Source organism: Cynoglossus semilaevis, chromosome 12 (genome assembly GCF_000523025.1).
Source record: "Cynoglossus semilaevis isolate Cse_v1.0 chromosome 12, Cse_v1.0, whole genome shotgun sequence".
NCBI classification, from domain to species: Eukaryota; Metazoa; Chordata; class Actinopteri; order Pleuronectiformes; family Cynoglossidae; genus Cynoglossus; species Cynoglossus semilaevis.
This window is the reverse complement of record NC_024318.1, coordinates 15678286-15697136: the sequence shown is the minus strand read 5'-3', so window position 1 is coordinate 15697136 and position 18851 is coordinate 15678286. Positions and strand designations below refer to the sequence as shown.

General features: G+C 41.2%; 1 protein-coding gene across 1 annotated transcript in view; it reads left to right on the top strand.

Moving 5' to 3' along the window:
• The window catches only part of pcdh15a (protocadherin-related 15a), a 206765-nt gene that overhangs the window by 65705 nt on the left and 122209 nt on the right, over window positions 1-18851 (top strand). The window contains exons 7-8 of the mRNA XM_025060675.1: window positions 13858-13872; window positions 15649-15714. Of these exons, the coding sequence (XP_024916443.1) occupies window positions 13858-13872; window positions 15649-15714 (81 nt within the window). The remainder of the gene's footprint in view (window positions 1-13857; window positions 13873-15648; window positions 15715-18851) is intronic.

Below are 18851 nucleotides of genomic sequence, written 5' to 3'. Positions count from 1 at the left end.
CAGATAAGATGAAGAAAAATGTAAATGGCCCAGTGGAAACATGGGAGGAAATATTGATTGGAAAGAAGAAAAAAAAAGCTCTAAAGAAACGTGACAAAAATGCTGTCTTCTGTCTAATTGTGTTTTGTCTTTTAATGTGTCCTATTACCCTTCATGTGGGTTATTTTTTATAAATAGCACTAGAATTATCAACGTGAAGACAATGTGTTTTTAATTTGTGTTTTATTAAGAAAGAACCATTATCTTCTTCTTCTTCTTTTTGTGTATATATAACAAGAAAATAAATAGGTTCCATTGACCTAAGTAAAAAATGAATAGAAATGCATGAAATGTTTCATTCCTCATGCATCTTTACTAGCTTAGCATTTGATTTGCGCACTGGTGGAACTCCTCCGCTCTATCGACGGTAATAAATACATTTTTATCCCTTCCTTTTCCGCTGGATATGAATCCCGGTGTCGGAGGGATTAGTTTCGTGTGCAAGTAAATTCCATTGTCAGTTGTGTTTTGAGGGGAAATGTAATTACACCCTGCAGTACGTCCCCTGGCGCTGCCTCTCTTACTGTAGGAAGCATCTCATTTATGTTGCACGTTCCAGTGGTGTGAGGTCAGCGGGGTTCAACGCACAGCATTATGAGAAAAGAAAACAAAGAAGTTTGTTGGAGTCTCGCAATGAGATGAACAATTCTAACCTCACGGGGGTGAGTTACCATCACTGTGTGAGGAAATCATCCATCCATCTATCTATTCATCCATCTATCCATCCATCCATTCATCCATCTATCTATCATCCATCTATCTATCACCCTATCCATCCATCCATCTATCTCTGTCTCTCTCTCTCTATCTCTATCTCTCTATCCATCCATCTACCATCCATCCATCTATCATTCATCCATCCATCTATCTATTTATCCATCCATCCATCCATCCATCTATCTATTTATCTATCTATCCATCATCCATCCATCATCCATCTATCCATCCATCCATCCATCTATCTATCTATCTATCCATCCATCCATCCATCTATCTATCTATGCATCTATCTATCTATCTATGCATCTATCTATCATTCATCCATCCATCCATCCATCCATCTATCTATTTATCTATCTACCCATCATCCATCCATCATCCATCTATCCATCATCCATCCATCATCCATCTATCCATCCATCATCCATCCATCTATCGTCGAGTTGACTAGTGATTTAATGACTTCCATCACATTGACATAGGAGGAATTACACAGACACACACATACAGCCAATAACCTGCTACTTCAGTACGGTTGGCTAAAGGAGAGAACACAGTAACCAGTTGTTCTATCAGCTCTCAGTGAGTTGCTCGTATGTCGAGTCACATTTTTACCCTTGGCTCTGTGACAGTTTGATCCTCTAGGACGTACTGTCCAGAGGTCTTCTGATCATGTCTTCTGTCTTCCTTCCGAGCGCCTGTTACCAATGATGGGTGGCTTGGTGTGTTCTTCTGCGCCGAACAACGTTATCGCCCGTTTTGTGAAGTGATGACTGTAGATTAAGTCGATGATAAAGTATCAGCACAAACCCATCAGAGATAAAGAGTGCCGTGGCCGCACGGGGAAGAAAAACGCTTTGGACTTTTGGACTCCTCCTGGAGGACGTCGACTCGTTCCACTTACACTGATGTGCCAGCGAATCATGTTAATCCCTCATTCTGTATGGTCTCTACTGCCTGTTGATTTAACAGTGGTGCTATGCAGCGGCGTCACCCTCGGCTAACTGAGACGTAGCTTGTTGAGAGACCTGTCGTTTGAGTCGTTTAAAAGGGTTAAAGCCAACTCTCTTGCTGCCTTCCTTTAAAACCGAGTGTCCCCTAGGAGTTTTAATGTCCTCAGCACACTTTTACAACTCATAAATCTCATTGCTTCAGCTCACTTCAAAAAGCCCTTGGGCTTTTGGCTTTGTCAACTTCCGTGTTGTCTACTATCAATTGAAAATAGCAACTAGGTTTTTTCTTTTTTATTTATTTTTTTTCCCACCAGTAGCAGAGATCAGCGGATGCACTTGGTGTCGCAGCGTTCTTATTTAATTAAAGGAGTGAACGTACACTGTCAGGAGTTTGGAATGACCTCGAGAAACAATTGATAGAACAGTTTTATCCTTGAACAGTTCCATTCTTAGAAAAGTCCAGCGCTATTTTAATGTTAACATTAAAATGTTTATTCAAATCCTAATACTACTTATTACTTTTTTACTTTAAAAAAAATCACACTGATGACTGTACCCCAGGTGTTCTCAACCCCTGGTGCGGGGACCGGTGCTGGTCTGTAGTGTTCTCAACCCCTGGTGCGGGGACCGGCGCTGGTTCCATAGTGCCTCGAAGGCAGAGAGCAGAGAGTCCTGGGTTTGATTCCCAGAGGAACCACATGCTTGGCGCTTGCTAGGGGCAGCCTGTTAACAGCATATCTGCTGCTAACACAACAATTTCCCAAATATGGGACTAATAAAGTACAATTTTTTTTTTGGTACCAGACCACAGTAGAACACAGTGGAAAAAATGTACTTCAGTTTTACTAATTTACTTCATTCGACACAAAACTTCGGTAACAAGTAATCCCTGTGAATAGTGACTAAATCTTCGAAGTACACGTGGACAGATGCTCGCATTAATACCTCTAAATCCTACCTCACCTCAGATAATGTATGTGTTGTTAGCACACCTGTGCCGGGTGCGGGTCTGTGCGCCGGATTCGAATTACTGAATAAGCCTGTAGACACCAGCGTTGTCTGACAGCAGCTGACCCCATCTGTCTCGGCCTTTTTTCCGTCTCCGTACGAGCCGCCATACGTTCTCCTCATTTCCCATCTGCGCGTCTGTTCCGACCACCATTATTTGTCTATTTTTGGGTTCGTCTGATCGGGGAGCCAGATGTGCAGACTGCAGCAGAGTTCAGTGTGTCGTCGCCCCAGTCGTGGGTGGGTGTCAGGATGGTTGCAGGTCCCGTCCTTATCTTTAATCTGCTCATCAGTGTGGCTCTAATCGGGCTCTGCAGGAGGAGGAGGGGGGGGGGGGGGGTGTGGGGGGTCTTTAACCCTGAACATTGTCTGTGATGTAGGCCAACAGACCCATACTGGTGCTCAGTGTGGGAGCGCTGCTGGTGCTGTAACGTTCACTGGGCTGGTGATTGCAACCTTTACCTCCTGCCTGTTAGGTCAAACTCACAGTCAGGAGGTAATGAGATAGAAGTCCGAGGGAGGGGGGAGGGAGGGAAGGAGTCCCCCACCCCCTTTTTTTTCCTTCTATTAACAGCCACTATTAAATTATAGAATGGACGCAGGATTTTATTTTCACTTCTCATCACTCCTCCTTTTCGTCTTTGCTTTCGCTTTCATTCCTGTTGTACTCATCACTTCCCCCAAATATGGCCCCTGCTGTATATCACCAGGCAGAGATTTCTTTTTCTTTGCAGAGCGCGGGAGGTTTTTGGCCTAAATAGAGGAAATCCATTTACTGTATTCCTTGACTTAAACATTGGCACATGACAGGAGGCGTACGCTGGTGTCTTTTTCAAATTTAAAACTTTTTGTGAACCAGTATATTGTGCGCTTCCAAAATAAATTGACTCTCTTATCTCCGAGGGAGTCTCCGATGCAACCGTTGAATTGTAAGCCGGTGTGAAGTTGTATCAGAGCTGCTCTTTCAGGGCAGCACGCTGGCACCGTGTGCCCTAAATGAAACTAGTTTTTTTTGTCACATTCAGATGCCCGAGCGCTAACTTGAATACGGCTTTTGTCAGGGGTCACAATTGGAAACACAACGGCACGTAAGCAGGAATAATTCCTTTTCAAATCCTAGACACAAATGATCATATTGTGATATTATTTTCTTTTTTACCTATTTTAAAACGATCTGCATGTGTCTGTGCAAAGATCCAATCTATTTTATCACTGGTTTTAGTGTTAGAAAAGCCCAAAAACGAGACAAGATAATGCATATCTTCCTGCCCTTGGAGGGTGCTTGTGGAAATAGTTTTCAAAGGAGACTTAGCAGTTTTATATCGGAGCAGCCACAGAGGTTTGGATAATCGATAATGAGCCATTAATAAATTTAAGTTCACGTTGTACCTAGATCAATACAGTGTAAAGTCTGAAGGAGTTACACTAAGACATATTCATGGTGACAGTTCACCAAGACCTACTGCCATTAGACTTAATTTAAGACTCGGTGTATCATGATTGGCAGTTTTTGAACTTTTATTTGAATTTGAATAGTCACATAAAGGAACAATAATATTGATGAAAAAATTCTATCACTTCTATCATGAAAATAAAATGATAAGCGACTAATCACAGAGACACAGGTGAGTGTGTTCACACTGATTAACCCCACGCAGCAGACAGACCTCACACACTATTTACCATCAATGGAACGAAATGCATTTTTCCTTTTTCTTTTCTTAACCCCCGTAATCAAATATAATAATATATTATTACATATATATTCTATAATAATAATAATAATAACAAACCACAAAACCTTGAACAACCTACAATCAGTGAAGCAACTTAAAATCATCACAGTAAGTACTACTCTTTAGTGCATTGGTTCCCAAAGACTGGGTTGCGGCCCTCTGGTGGGTCGCACGATTTTTTTTTTTTGGGTCGCCTCGCATCATGTTTCCTAGGAGTTTACGACTAATGTCTATTGACTTGGGTCGCGGAGGTTTGGGACTTTTAAAATATGGGACACCCCAGAAAAAAAAGGTTTGGCTTTTAAAATATGGGACCCCAGAGAAAAAAAAAGGTTTGTGAAACCCCGCTTTAGTAGATCTGCAAATGTTAGCCAGAACGGAGGTACTGTAGGAGATCATGCCTTCCTCTTCCAACATCACGTTTCTAGTTACTAAGACTACAAGTAAAAATGTGTTTTAATTCAACTTGGGTGGTAAAAATACTCAGCAGCGAGGGTCTGGTAAAGAACATGAGCATGGATGTATTTTCTTCACTTAACATAGCAAGAATGTGGACCGATGTCCACCCCTGTCCTTTTTTTTTTTTAAAAGCACACTCGCTCATCTGTTTCAGCCATTATCAGTCCACAAGCAGCCATTACCTGGCACCATGTGCCGCTGCACGCCTTCAGTCTGTCTCATTGTCCTCTGTAAGGCCCTTTTTGGAGCCTTCCCAGAATGTCTTTCTGTCCTAAAAATATAAATGAACTCTGAATTAACTCTGAAATTAAAATAGTGTCCTCATTTGCTCTGCCTCCGCCCAGTGTTCGTCCTGGGCTGTGTGCCACTCTTTGGAATAAGCCGCCATTTTTACCCTCTTAAGAACGTCTCCGTTAACGTAGTGTTGACCTTCAGGCCCACATCAGGTGGACCACACTGACTGATGGCCGTATCTGTCCTTGTTAATAATAGACTTTCTGTGCTGCGATGTTGGGTTCGCATGAGACGCCGTAATGACGAGGTCTTTTTGTCGAAGCAGGTTGTTTGCCGTCCGTTCTCGAACGATGACAAATCCCTTTACATTTCTGCTCCGTTGCTCATTTCCACCGACATGCTGGAAATGTGCTCTACATAATTCCGTCCATTTTACGGAACACATCTTTTGATTCATTTGTTTAAAAGGCGACAGATTGATCGGTGGGACGGTGCAGCCAGAGAGGGTGTTTTATTATAGGAGGAGACTTGTCCTTTCGAAGACTCTTCTTTCCTTCGCCGTCCTTCTCCCTCTCTTTTCTTTTCTATACGACCGCGTGGCGAGGTTTTGATTTATTGGTGGCCAAATGGGTGCTCTTGCAGATGGAGCCACGGGAAAGCGCAGTATTGAACTGAGTGGCAGGTAAAAATGTCTTTTGAAACCAAATGTCACCGAGCAGAATTCATCTCGCCACAGCCTTGTTGCTGCATTGATGTATCGGTCAATAGTCTACTTTGCGAAGATTAGGAGACTGTGGAAGAGTGCGACATCATTTTTAGGAACGGAATAAATGAAATGTATTTTGCATGATGTGCAGTGAACGCGAAAAATGAAATTAACCTGTCAGTCAAGTTACATTCATTTCCAGGGATTTGATTTCAATCAATAACGTTTTAAAAGGTGTTCAGAATTGGTACATTTCAATGTTTTAGTCCAATAATCATTTAATGACTGCCACAACAGCAGCAGCCCCTAAATACACCCAGACTGTGCTGGATGTTAAGCCTCCTCTATGCACTATTGCGCTGTGCCTGCACTGTTTGTAGGCTTCTTTTTTTGGGGGTGTATTTTTGCTTTATTTTTTGCACCTTATTTAGTTTCTCTGTTCATCTTGATGTGGTTGGTTTATTATTATTATTTCTTTTTTTTAAACATTAATTTGCCTTCTGTGTTTATGGGTACAAGTTAATAGTCTATTCGTGTCGCGGCCGCGAAGCTGAGCTCCTGTGTTCAGTCACGCTCGAACGAAATCCTAGTATAATTCGTTATACTGTCAAATATAACATGACAAAAACAATTGCCTAAATACTCCATCAAAATCCTCGTGCTGATATCACTGCTTGACACATTTTCAGAAGTCATTTGTCAATGATGTTGGGAAAAAGCACGTGATTCAAAATGCTGTCGGAGCCGACAGACTCGAGTGTGTAATTAATCTTTGCCTTGCTCTCACTTTTTTTGGGGGGGGGACCCAAACCTCACAAACCTTTGCGACCTAAGTCAATAGACATTTTCCATTTCGTAAACTCCTGGGAAACATGATGCGAGACGACCCCAAAAAAAAAATCTCTTGCGACCCACCTGAGGGTCGCGACCCAGTCTTTGGGAAACAATGCCCTAAAAGATTTGGAAGTGACCCAATTTTTTTTCCACTTATTACTTAGTATCGATACTTTATGACAGTAATCGGTACTCATGTAAGTATCGATACATTGATACCCCAAACACCAATTCATGCCCAGTATTACAAGCTGTATGTGCAGATGGAAAATGAACCAAAACCTCATGTTGCTTTTCTTTAAAAAAAACCAAACAAAACTAGACAGGACTTGCACAGTAGACACAGGACTGTAAGGTGGGTTCTGGGTTGTGTTTACATCAGTCTCTGAGTCTTTGCTTTGTTTGCGGGGTTGACAGGCAAGGTCAGACAGGAGTCAATCTTGAGAATGATGTATGCAGATGACACTGTCATGTCGGTGTGAACAGGTTACAGCTGGAAGAGAACCTTGGCATGTGGATGTCAGCGCTGGAGGGAAGAGAACGAGAAAGTCAGAAAAAACAAGACAAGAGTGTGGATGAGGTTAGGGCAAATGGAATGGTGAAAACGCGAGGAGCGGGCGCAATAAAGTTGGATTAGTGCATGTGACAAACTCATCAAAAGAGGTACAAAACAAAGGTGCAGGCAAGATTTCTTCAGGTGGACTAAGAGTCACTGTGATGTATGATTTGTAGACGGAGTCCTCCTCTGAACGACGGCAGGCTGAGTTGGCGATGGCAGATGAAAATGCTCGGGTTTATTTTTTTTTTGTCAGGAGTGACAAGGATGGACGGCGTTTAAATCGAGCACATCAGAGGAAGAGCTAAGGGTGAGGAGAAAAAGTTGGGGATGTGACTTAATTGAGACGGTTTTAGACATAAACCGAGGGACAGGTAGTGGATATGTATCGAACGAAGCAGGATGAAAACGGAGCTGAGGCAAACAAAAAGAACTCTGAGAAGATGATTGGATGTGAGGTAAAAGAGAGTAATCAGATTACAGTAGAACCTCGAGAAACGAGCCTAATCCGTTCCAGGACCGAGCTCGTAACTCGAGGTGCTTGTATCTCAAATAATTTTTCCCATAAGAAAACAGAAAAAAATGTCTTATCTAAATTTAAAAAAAATCTTTTTCCTTTTTTCAATTTGTTTTCTTTCCTTAGCGGGCACCACGCTCATATTTATCAACAATTTCATGCTTTATTTCCATGGTCATCATGCATTTCTTCTTCTACCATCCCGTAAAATCACGTAGATAACGCAAACACAATACGGAAGTATGCGGGAGATGTGTACGGAAGTCGACGAACACGTGAATTGAACTAAGAAGATGGCGTGGGCTGCTCCGAGTGCTCGGCCTCCTAGCATTGGCGTCTGTAAGCGTGCTCGTTTCTCGAAATACTCGTATGTCGAGACGCTCGTATCTCGAGGGTCCACTGTGTTAATGAAAGTCATCGTTTAATTTTTCATTCTCTTATTCATTTTCACATAGTTTTAAACCAATTTCAACAGATTGTTATCATTATAAGAATGTTTTTTCTTCCGTTTTTTTTCCCTTGATGCTCTTGAACGGTGTTTCTCAAGGGTTTGGAAGATAATTCGACCTCAGACAATAGTTGTTGTTTTTTTCCACTGACGAATTAGTCTTCAAGCCAATCAAAAACAAATTATAATTACATTTGTAACGACAAGTTAACATCGCCGCAGTGATTAGGACGGTCTCATATTGAAAGCTGATTAACCCTTGGTCAAAGATTTTGGGAAGATTGTAATTATCCCGTAAGGCCTTGATTATATTATTGGGTAAAAACCTACTTCAGTAGCTTCATGGATTTGATTATGTCCTTTTACGAGTGGAGTCAAGGAGAGACACACTTGTGAGTCTCCTGCTGGGTCTTTTTTTTTTCTTAAAGGAATCTGAAACACGTGGATTCGCACAATGTAGTTAGAAGAAAAACCACTGAGTTTTAGACCTGCAGGCAGAAATACCGAACATGATTGTTTTGACATTTGAGCTTTTTATTGGGCATTTTACAGGGCAGAATATGGTCAGTCATTTAGAGGAAAAAATAGCCAACAGTGAGGCATTGCTCTTTGAGTGTATAAAAGAATTAAATAACATACCAACAAGAACAAGTGCTCTCTTCGACATGCTTGGTCCTCTATTAGTTTTTTTTCCCCCCCTTTCTCTGTCTGGATTTCTCAGGTAGTCAAAGAGTTTTTGGAGAGCTCTTTGACAAGAAAACTAGTTGGAAAACCATTGAACCTTTTTGGTCAAACGAGAATGCCAGTGAGTTGAAAGACAGGAAAAGTGCCTTCCATTGTCACTCAGACATTTGAATTGTTATATATTTATATGGACATGGTTGTGCTGTATGAGTGTTACTTTGGTCATTTGTGAATTACGAAACTTTCTGATAATTATTATCACTATTTTAATACGGTTCAATTCAGGGACAAAAAGCAGATTTCCAGAAAAATGTAGCACTACCTTCAATAAAATGCCTAAAAAGGTTTTAAATGATCTGGTAATGGTCCGTGACAGGTTTTGAATGGAGTCCTCGAGAAACTCATGGACAGAATCTTACCATCACAGATTGACCATAAAGCCCAGTTCTTTGTGTGGGGCGGGCTGTCTTTTTAAACGTTGTGTTATTTGATGTTATTGATTTTGATTCATTCTAAAATATATGGGGCTTGAAAGTTCCAAAATTTGAGGACCACTGACAAAGGACAATTCTGGCTCTGGCTTTTACCCGGTCAACGACAGCCTGCTCTGGCAACGTGTTTTATATCTGCTTGTCGTAACAATTTAGGGATATACATCACCACCACGCTGTTTTCCTTCAGGAGAGCTCTTAGTTGTTTTCTTTTTACCTCTTCCTCACCCAAATTAAAATAGAACACTTGACTAACCGTCCATCTGTCCAATTAGTTTTTGTAAAAATTGTGGGGGCATTTGGAGGTAATGCCAGCCCTCATCAGATAAAGGTGTGATGAACCGGATGACAGCCAAAGGCAGGACCAGAAAGAAACCTTTACCAACCATTAACACTCTCTTCCATAGCTTTGGTTAATTCAGTACTTCTCAAATAGTGGGGCGGGGTCCGCTGGGTGGGCGCAATGAGATGCCAGGCGGGGCTAACCAATGGAATATGGCACGCATATGGACATTAGTGTACCACTGCTGTAATGCATAAATGATAACAAGCCTCCAGCCACTAGGTGGCAGCAACTCTCACAGTGGTTTGTACAGATAAAAATATACATGTTATGTTGTCAATAATATTTCAATTCGTGGGGGTGTGGGTTGGGTAGGGTGAAAACATTTCTGTCCACAAGGGGGCGCATGACAGAAAATAATCGCGAACCACTGGTTTAATTTAAGGTGTCCAACTAACTCCAATCCAGAAAGGATCATAGAAAAGGTCCTACATATAACCATATATTGTAACCATATCAACAGGTTTAAAGATAAAACTATCAGTGATAAAATACAGCGCGCTTTTTTTAGCATGGAATTAATAAGTGCCAGAGCTGATACAACAGATACTGTTTTATTAGAAGCATCAAAGAAACATTAAATTCTAGTGACTGCGGATCAAAACGTTGAGCTCTGCCGAGAAAGTTAATTTTTATTTTATATTGGTTTATCTTATGTAGGTAGACATTCGTCAAGGCTAAATAAAACGCTAACATTTAAAAACCTTTGCAGACATTTGATGTGCATTTACAGTACATGGCCAAGGCACGGTCATCATTTTCCGTCAAGTGAACCACCACCTGAACCAACTGAACCAAAAAGTCTTAAACTACTTTCTAAAAACCCTGAATTCCTTAGAACTATTTAACAGATCGCCTAAACAATGTTTACACTCCTGAAACATATGACTTTTATCGGTTTAAAAAATGCTTTTGTTAGTTTTTGTCACCGAAATAATAATTGAAAAATAAAAAGTCATTACACTTTTTTTTTTCCCCTGCTAAACTGAGAAACAACGTTATGATGAGATACCATAATATGACAGTGAAATATTTCCTGAGAGTCGCTCGAGGCCTGCATTATACTCTTACAGTGGGTACTTCCAACAATAAAAACCAGGGCATCGCATTCAAATATTTCTCTGTGAGTAAACAATGTCTGCTTAGTGATGCATTTTCTGTTTAGAGATTTGCAAAACTGAATTTTAAAGGAAGTGCCACCAGTGAAGAAGTGCTTGGTGTTTAGGGAAATAAATAAGGTTATCATTCCAATTTTTTTTTTTTAGGTAAAACTGTGTAAACAGTTATATTAATGATTAGCTCAGTTAAAATTTAGACATATATATATATATATATATATATATATACATATATACATGTATATGTATATATGTGTGTATATATACACATAAATATATACATATATGTGTATATATGTATATATATATACACATATGTATATATATATATACACATATGCATATATGTGTATATATATGTATATATGTATGCATATATGTGTATATATATTTATATATGTATTTATGTATACATACAAAAGTGAAAGGAAAAAAAAAAAAGCTTCCTTATGCATCTGGTTGATAATACGAATTTGTATCAATGCCAGGGGTTAAAGTAGAGATAAACCCCTTGCATTTTTTGGACTGATTCCTATTTCGGATTTTTTTGTAGGTGCAGGTTTTTTTTTGTTAAGTTTTTTGTCCCAAAAGGCTTTGCGGTGCCCCCCGCCTGTGTTGCCTTTGGGGAACTAACTTGTAACATGAAGAGTTTTATTCACCAAAATAAAAGGACAAAACTCCTAACAGAACCAACATCACTGCTGCAACCTATGCTTCCCCTACAACACTCTCCCATACCCATAAACAGTAAACCCCTAATTACAGCAGAAGGGGACAGTGGCTGATTATCGAGATTTCACGGAGGTAGATAAGCTCTGTTTCACATAATGGAATCAGCCGATCGCTGATCCCGCGGAATCACCGATATCGCCTCAGATCTATCGGCCGACTATTCGAATGGTGCACCCCTAGTCTTAAGCCGTTAACAGTCTGTCATTTAATCAGCTTTAAAGCTATGGATATTAGTTTCTGTCTCTTCAAAAGTAGGCGATTGAAGGCAGTGAAGACAGAGAGGCTAATAGTCGGTCTATTGATGCAGCAGTGAACATGGAAGTCATAATAGAGTCGATATGGATGTCAAATATAGGGATATTGTGTGGTAAAGGCAGAGAGCTAGCAGATATATATTCCTGGAGACCAGTTGGATCCAAGCTGTTCTGCCAGTGTGTAGATAGGATAGGGAATGGAGTAGTGATAATCTTGGGGGAGAACGATCTATGGACAGGGTTCTGGAATGTGAAATGAGTGTCAGACGGGATCATGACCTGGGGATTAAAGTTTAAGCGGTGTCATCAGCGCTTACGCAGCACGAGTTGGATATCTCACCGTGAAAGAAGAGGAATCTTGGAGCGAGCTGGAGAAGAGGTCGCAGGGAGGGTCTGAGTGGATGAATGACAGAAGGACAGATGGTTGGGGTATTGCATACCGTATGGAAATTGTTGGGTTAAAACGAGTTGAAAAGCTAATGGTAACATACAGGAATAACAGAAGCTCCACACTGGTGAATTATAGCCAGTGTAGAAAATCCCACCTGAGGCAAACTGGGGATTCTAAAGTGGTGCCAGGGGAGAGTGCAGCGAAGCAGCATAGGAGAGTAGGTAGTGTCTAGAGAACCAATGAAAAGAGGAGGATTGTCAGCGAGATGAAAGCTAGGAGTACTGTGATGCTGGAAACAAAGCAAGCAGTTCAGACGCAAAGGTCAAGGCTATTGATGAGTTGCAGAAAGAGTCGTGTTAATTGGTTTAACAGACGAATGGAGCTACTGTAGGAAGAACGTGCAGCAGGTTGTAGCGGCTAACATGCTAGTGACTGAAAAGGAGGGGGGCAGTATTTTGAGCGGCCAATATTAGGAAAATAAAACAACAAACAAATGGAGGACAGGAAGTGACCCACGAAGTAAGAAGAATTTGTACTGAGAACGACAAGACGGTGGATTTGTCCTCTAGGACAGGAGGGCGACAATGCTGCAAAAATATGTAAAGAAACAACAACTTTAAGGATGTCTTTTCTCATTTTCGTTCACTAATGGAAAATAATTAAATCTGTTAGCATAAGAAAATTATTGCAAGCTAGCTACATGCTAGCTTGAGGTTCGCAGATTTTGTCGTTAAGCCGAAGTTGCATCTGTCATATGAGGTACGTTTAGAAGAACTTGAGAATCCAATGATCACGGCAGTTTACGATTCTAGCTGAACAGCTAAAAAAAAAATGGAAGAGACTCTAGTTATGCAGACCATGACCACTAAGCCAATGTTAACAAAATACAAAATACGGTGATATTTCAGCAAAATTGAGAAAAATCTAATTTCAAACAACATCAGCGAGTTTTGATGAACGCCCCGTTTTATTCATCTCTGAATATTATGCGCTTTGCTGCGCAGGTGAAGACTCGCGGTCATGAATATTTGAAAAGAAAACTATCCTCTGTTTCGCACCTACGAACAGGTGCACAGTTGCGCCAGCGGATTCAGGGAACAGAAGGTGGGTGTGAAACCCTAGAGCGTTGACTGTTGATGTGGTGTCATTGACCCAGTGTCTCTTTTCTTAGTCCTTCTCTGATTACAGGTAATGTAAAATGACACCAGCTGACAGCAGTCTGCACGGCAGCTGTGTTTCAGGACCAAAGACGTCTGCACGGCAGCTGTGTTTCAGGACCGGCAACACAGGAACAGAGTGTGTTCCAGCTTCCTTAATTGGGAGGAAAATACCTTCGAAGCTCGTACGCTATGTTTGCGTTTTATTAATGATGTTGGATCTTCTAAGATTCGTCAACTCATTAAATGAAGCCACTCTCCGTCTGTTTGTTTTCTATTAACCGTTCTTTCTCTGTAGCTGTTTTACTATGCCCTCCGAAAAGTTCCTTTTCTTTATGCAACCAGTGATGGCTATAATGACCTGTTATCTTCTTTCCTGTCATCACAGCTGGTCTTCTGCTAATTGTTTCACACTCTCCTTTTTTCCCCCCCCCATGCCTTTTCTCTGCTTCTCTCCGGCTCCACTAACCTCCTCAGACTGGCATTATGAGGGTAAGAGGGTGAACATCCATCGTATCTTGACCATCATGTTCGCATTTTTGTTTTTGCTCCCCCATTCATTCCTCAACTTTCCTCACTTTGGCTTTAGAGAACGTAGTAAAAAAAACCCAACGCACCCCCTCCTCCCTTCCATCGTATCTTGACCATCATGTTCGCATTTTTGTTTTTGCTCCCCCATTCATTCCTCAACTTTCCTCACTTTGGCTTTAGAGAACGTAGTAAAAAAAACCCAACGCACCCCCTCCTCCCTCCAGTCTCGTCCCCCTTGCCCCACCTCTCCATCTGCTTCATCTGCCGCTGTCTGTCAAGCTAACATTACCTTTGTCCGACGCACTTGTATCACTGTGACATCCATCTGTGAGGCTGTCACTCGCTCTGTGATATGACAGCCCCGTTTTTGACCTATCGGCCGTCTGGTGTCAGTGTTGTTGATGTTTGCGGCTGTCAACGATGCTGCCCTCCTGTGTGGGTCTTATGCTAGGGAGACAATAAGACAAAAATTTTTGTTTTTTTTGAAAAAAAAAAAAAAAAAAAGTCCTACAACTCTGACTAGAGATTGTGATTTTACTGCACTGTTACAAGTTCGCCGGTCAACGCGACCACTCCTCAGATCGAAGGGCTGTCTAGTGTTTTGTCAGATATTATGTAAAAGCTAAAAAAAAAAAAAAAAAACCTTTACTAATTTTGACAAAGCTTGAATGAAGTCAATACAAGAAATCAAAAGGCAACTCGAAATAAATGGACAAATAAATAAAATAGTGTTACGAAATACTAATTAAAAAAACAAAATCTTGTGTCATTTTCTCTTGAACTGACACTGTCACTGTGAGGGAGCGTTCGTAAAGGCCACTCAGTAAATTAAATCACCAAAGCTGCCTCGTACATCCCTGACTAAATTAATTTCATCTCATGCAGTCTTTCTTAGAAAATAGTCGATGACAACAGAAGTGTGCGTTGCTTGAAATAGATGTTGTTACAGGGCCGAATAAAATTCCATCCAGTTTTTGGGGAAAGGCAATTTCTACTGGGCCTTTAGTTTTGAACTTTACTTTAAAAAGCTCCTGCGGTTTTTTGCTTCAACCCACACTTGTCATAACCGAATCTTATTTTTCCATAAAAGGAAAAAAAAAGGTGGTTATCGCATTTTCCCGGAAGAGTCACGTTTTAGTTTTCGTCAATGTGACGTCTGCTCTTCTCAAATGCTCAAATCCGATTTTTAATTTGGCTGGTGAGTTTGAAATTATGCAGCGGTCCACATCAGGGGGGCGCTCCAGGACCATCTGTTTTTATCAGTTTATCCCTGACCAATACTATCTGCAGGTCTCTCTTTCAGCTCAGTCAATGACATCTTTTTAAAGTGAGTTTCTAGAGCAGGGGTTTTCAAACTCGTTTTGCTTATCTTTTTAAAGTGAGTTTCTAGAGCAGAGGTTTTCAAACTCTACGGGCCGCATAGAACCTAATTGGATGTCAAGTGGGCCGGACCACACCAGTCACACTATAATAAATGATAAAGTACAGTAAGTCCAAAAAACAGATTTTTACAACAAATTTCCTGATCATAAAGTGCTTGTGTATTTTTATTTTTTAAATTCATCAAGCGGCCCGGATTGAACCCCCTAGCGGGCCAGTTTTGACCCGCGAGCCGTATATTTGACACCCCCTGGTCTAGATGCCAGTAAATTAGCCGCAGAGTGTGTTATTTCAGCGCTGCGCGGAGCCATGCATTTATGATGTTAATTTTTCTTTTTTTGTTCTTTGTTTATGCAGAATGTAAGCTGTCCCGCCCGGGGCCCCCAGCCACGATTGTGACCATTGACGAGGAGAGTCCCAATGGTAAGTAGCTAACAGGCTATTCTGTAGCGTAGTGTAGATTACACTGCAGGGGTTGTTGTCGGGGCGAGAGTACCTTCATCAACGCTGCCTCAGCCTAGCAGCCGAGGGTACCTTAGGTATTTTTGATTGTGTCCTAAATTATAGACGAACAGACCTTGTTCTCCGTTGTCTGACTTGTTCTCCTGCCACATGCTTCGTCTGAGAGTGAATACTGAGTGCGGGGCTACACTAACGAGTCGGGGGAAATCCCCATGCAGGATGGATGAGTTTTGGTAAACCTGTTTTACAGCAGTGCAGGAAGAGAACGGCAGTCAGGCGGAACCATCTTGCTCAGTTTTTCCTTTGCTTTCTTTAGATTCCCTTTTTCTATCTTCTTCCCCACCTGTGACACCTGCACCCACTTCTCATGCTGCTGGAGGTTTTTTTTTTTTTTTCTTTTCTTTTCACTTACCTTCATGTGATCTTGCTGTGAGATTTCATTTCCTCTAGTTTTTTTTCTGTTATGAACACACACTTTCATGTGTGTGTGTGTGTTAGGGATGACTTTTTGGTCTGATATTGGGCAAAATTTTTGAAGCTGAACTTTACTATCTACTACTTTACTACTATTTACTATCACCTCTGGAGAAAAGGAGGTACCGGATTGATATCAGTATTGGCAGATACTCAAAGTTGTAGTATCGGTACCGGACATGATTTGTATAGTTTTCATAGCCATCTGCTGCCACCTAGCAGAAGACGATTTCGTTGTTCTGCCTTTCATGCCTCGACGAGTCAAAAAAATAATAGTTTTCAGCCTAATTAAGTGAAATTGGATAATATTCCTCGCACACGTAATGCTACTAGAGGTCTGACCTGAAGTTGGTTGCTCGGTGTTGGGTTGACATTTCGATCCCCTACAGTGTGAGCAAATGTCAACATGTGTATCGACTGTCGGCAAAGCAACGATAGGTGGATTTACAGTGGAATAATTGGAAATACGCTGTGCGTAATTGGCCCATGTGTTCGACAGTCGTAAAAAAAAAACACCCAAATTCTGACAACCCTATTATACTGTGTAATATTTTATTTTAACTGTATAGATAGACAGATCAGGGTCCCTCTTTTTGTTTCTGTTTTAAAGGGAAGTCCATTACTGAATGGTGCTCTGCGTTAGTTAAGGCCTGCGTTTGTCGGTACGCTAGCTCCTTCTGCTCCTCCCTCACGGCGCGCAGCTGTAATTCTGGGCTTTGATCGATTGCCGGGGGAACGTGCGAGATGGAGGTAGCCAAACCTGCATCCTGGAGCCTCCCTCGCCCCTCATGCGCTGACGCTCTGTGTGCCAGGGATTTGCGATAATCTTCTTCATAAAGCGCTCATTTACCGGCGATATAGGCCTCTCCTGGCTCCGGCAGCCCTTTATTTATCTCTGTTTGATGAAATGGCCTGCATCCTGTCCTCCCCATAATGAAATGTAAAACAGGGAAACCACGGTTATTGACCGAGGCAATTAGGCCCTTAAATGTGTTTTGTCTCGTTTGTTCTTTCGCACACAAAATCAAACAAATGACAAATACCTGGATCTGATCTTTTGCTTCAGCGTGGATTATTGACACCTTAAGAGAATAAACACATTTCTAAATAATCTTTATGGGTTAAAATGAGCCACAGAAGTGTATTGTGATGTTAAGGAGATGTAACGTGGGAAACATTTACCTATAGCAAATAGGAGTTGTTTATCCGTTGATTGTTGAGGGTAAAAAATAGATTGAACCCAATTTAAAAACGACTCCACGGCGGAGGTGTTCTAAAATACACCTGCTCTGTTTCCTATAGCTTTCCATTTCGCCGTGACGTGTTTTACACTTTGGGTTCAACTTCAAAGGAGAACACATAGTCACAGGGGTGCAGCGAGCGGCCACTGCTCAAATGAAGCGTAACATGTTTAATTTATCTGAGGCCGATACTCCTGCAGCACCGCCGACAGGTGCCAGACACAACACATAAAGTCTCATTGACTCCCAGTCGCAACGCCCGTCGGGACGACGACGCCCGCTCTCCAAAGACTCCTGTCTATGTTTTATGGGCTAAATCTAAAAGCAGTTAATCAGACTGAAGATATTTCTACATCAGCGGAGAGACACAGCTGGTTAAGTGGAGAAATGGGGAGAGAAAAAGGCAAAGGCGGTCGAGAGCGAGACTGGATGGGGATGTATTTTCTCATTGACAGAGAGACTCCTGCGACTGCAGCGGGAAATCAGTGTATACATAAGTAAGGATGCCGTCTCCCCAGCTTTTATCTCATCTCGGCAAATTCTTGATCTATAGTAACTGGAGTGCGTAAGAATCCTTTGAATCTACGCCTTTGTGAGCAACGGTTCAAAGCAATCCACAAAAGCAGCGCTGCTGAAGTGCCTCGTCAGAGTGGTCAATTAAACATAACTTCACGTTACTCATAAGGCTACATAAAGTTGACTTTATCTTTAATTAAACATTGCAACCAAACAGATCATGTAAACCAGGGTTTCTCAACCTCGGGGTCACGACTCTAATTGGGGTCCGCTGGAATTCGAAATCGGAATCACCAAAAAAGTATTCCCAGGGAACCACATATGCCTCCAAGGGGCATCGGTTCCAGCAGCTTTTCCCAAAGGGGAAAAAGGTTTTCTCTGGTACAAATGTTCAACTGAGAACTAAATGAGGAAAAAGCTGTTTTTCACCCGGGTGTCAAGCAGCCCATACAAACAGCCTAATGGCAACGTGTTGCCTAAACTCTAACAACGGGCTCATTAGTAGCGGATGCCCATGTGTGCAGTCCACACACGTCTGCTGAAAAATGGAAGAGAAACAAGTACCTACAGGACTGCAGTACTTCATTAATTGTGATTAATCCACAGTTACCCCTATGATTAATTGTATGAAAAACGTTTCACTACACACACACGCATATATCTAAACTATCTGTCTGTCTATGCGTATATATGTTTATCTTTATCTACAGTATATATATATATGTATATGTATATATATATATATATATATATATATATATATATATATATATATATATATATATAGATGTAAACTGACTGAAAAGATTTTTTTTCTATTAATCTTTTTTTTTTCATATTACATTTGATGTATACAGCACACTGTGT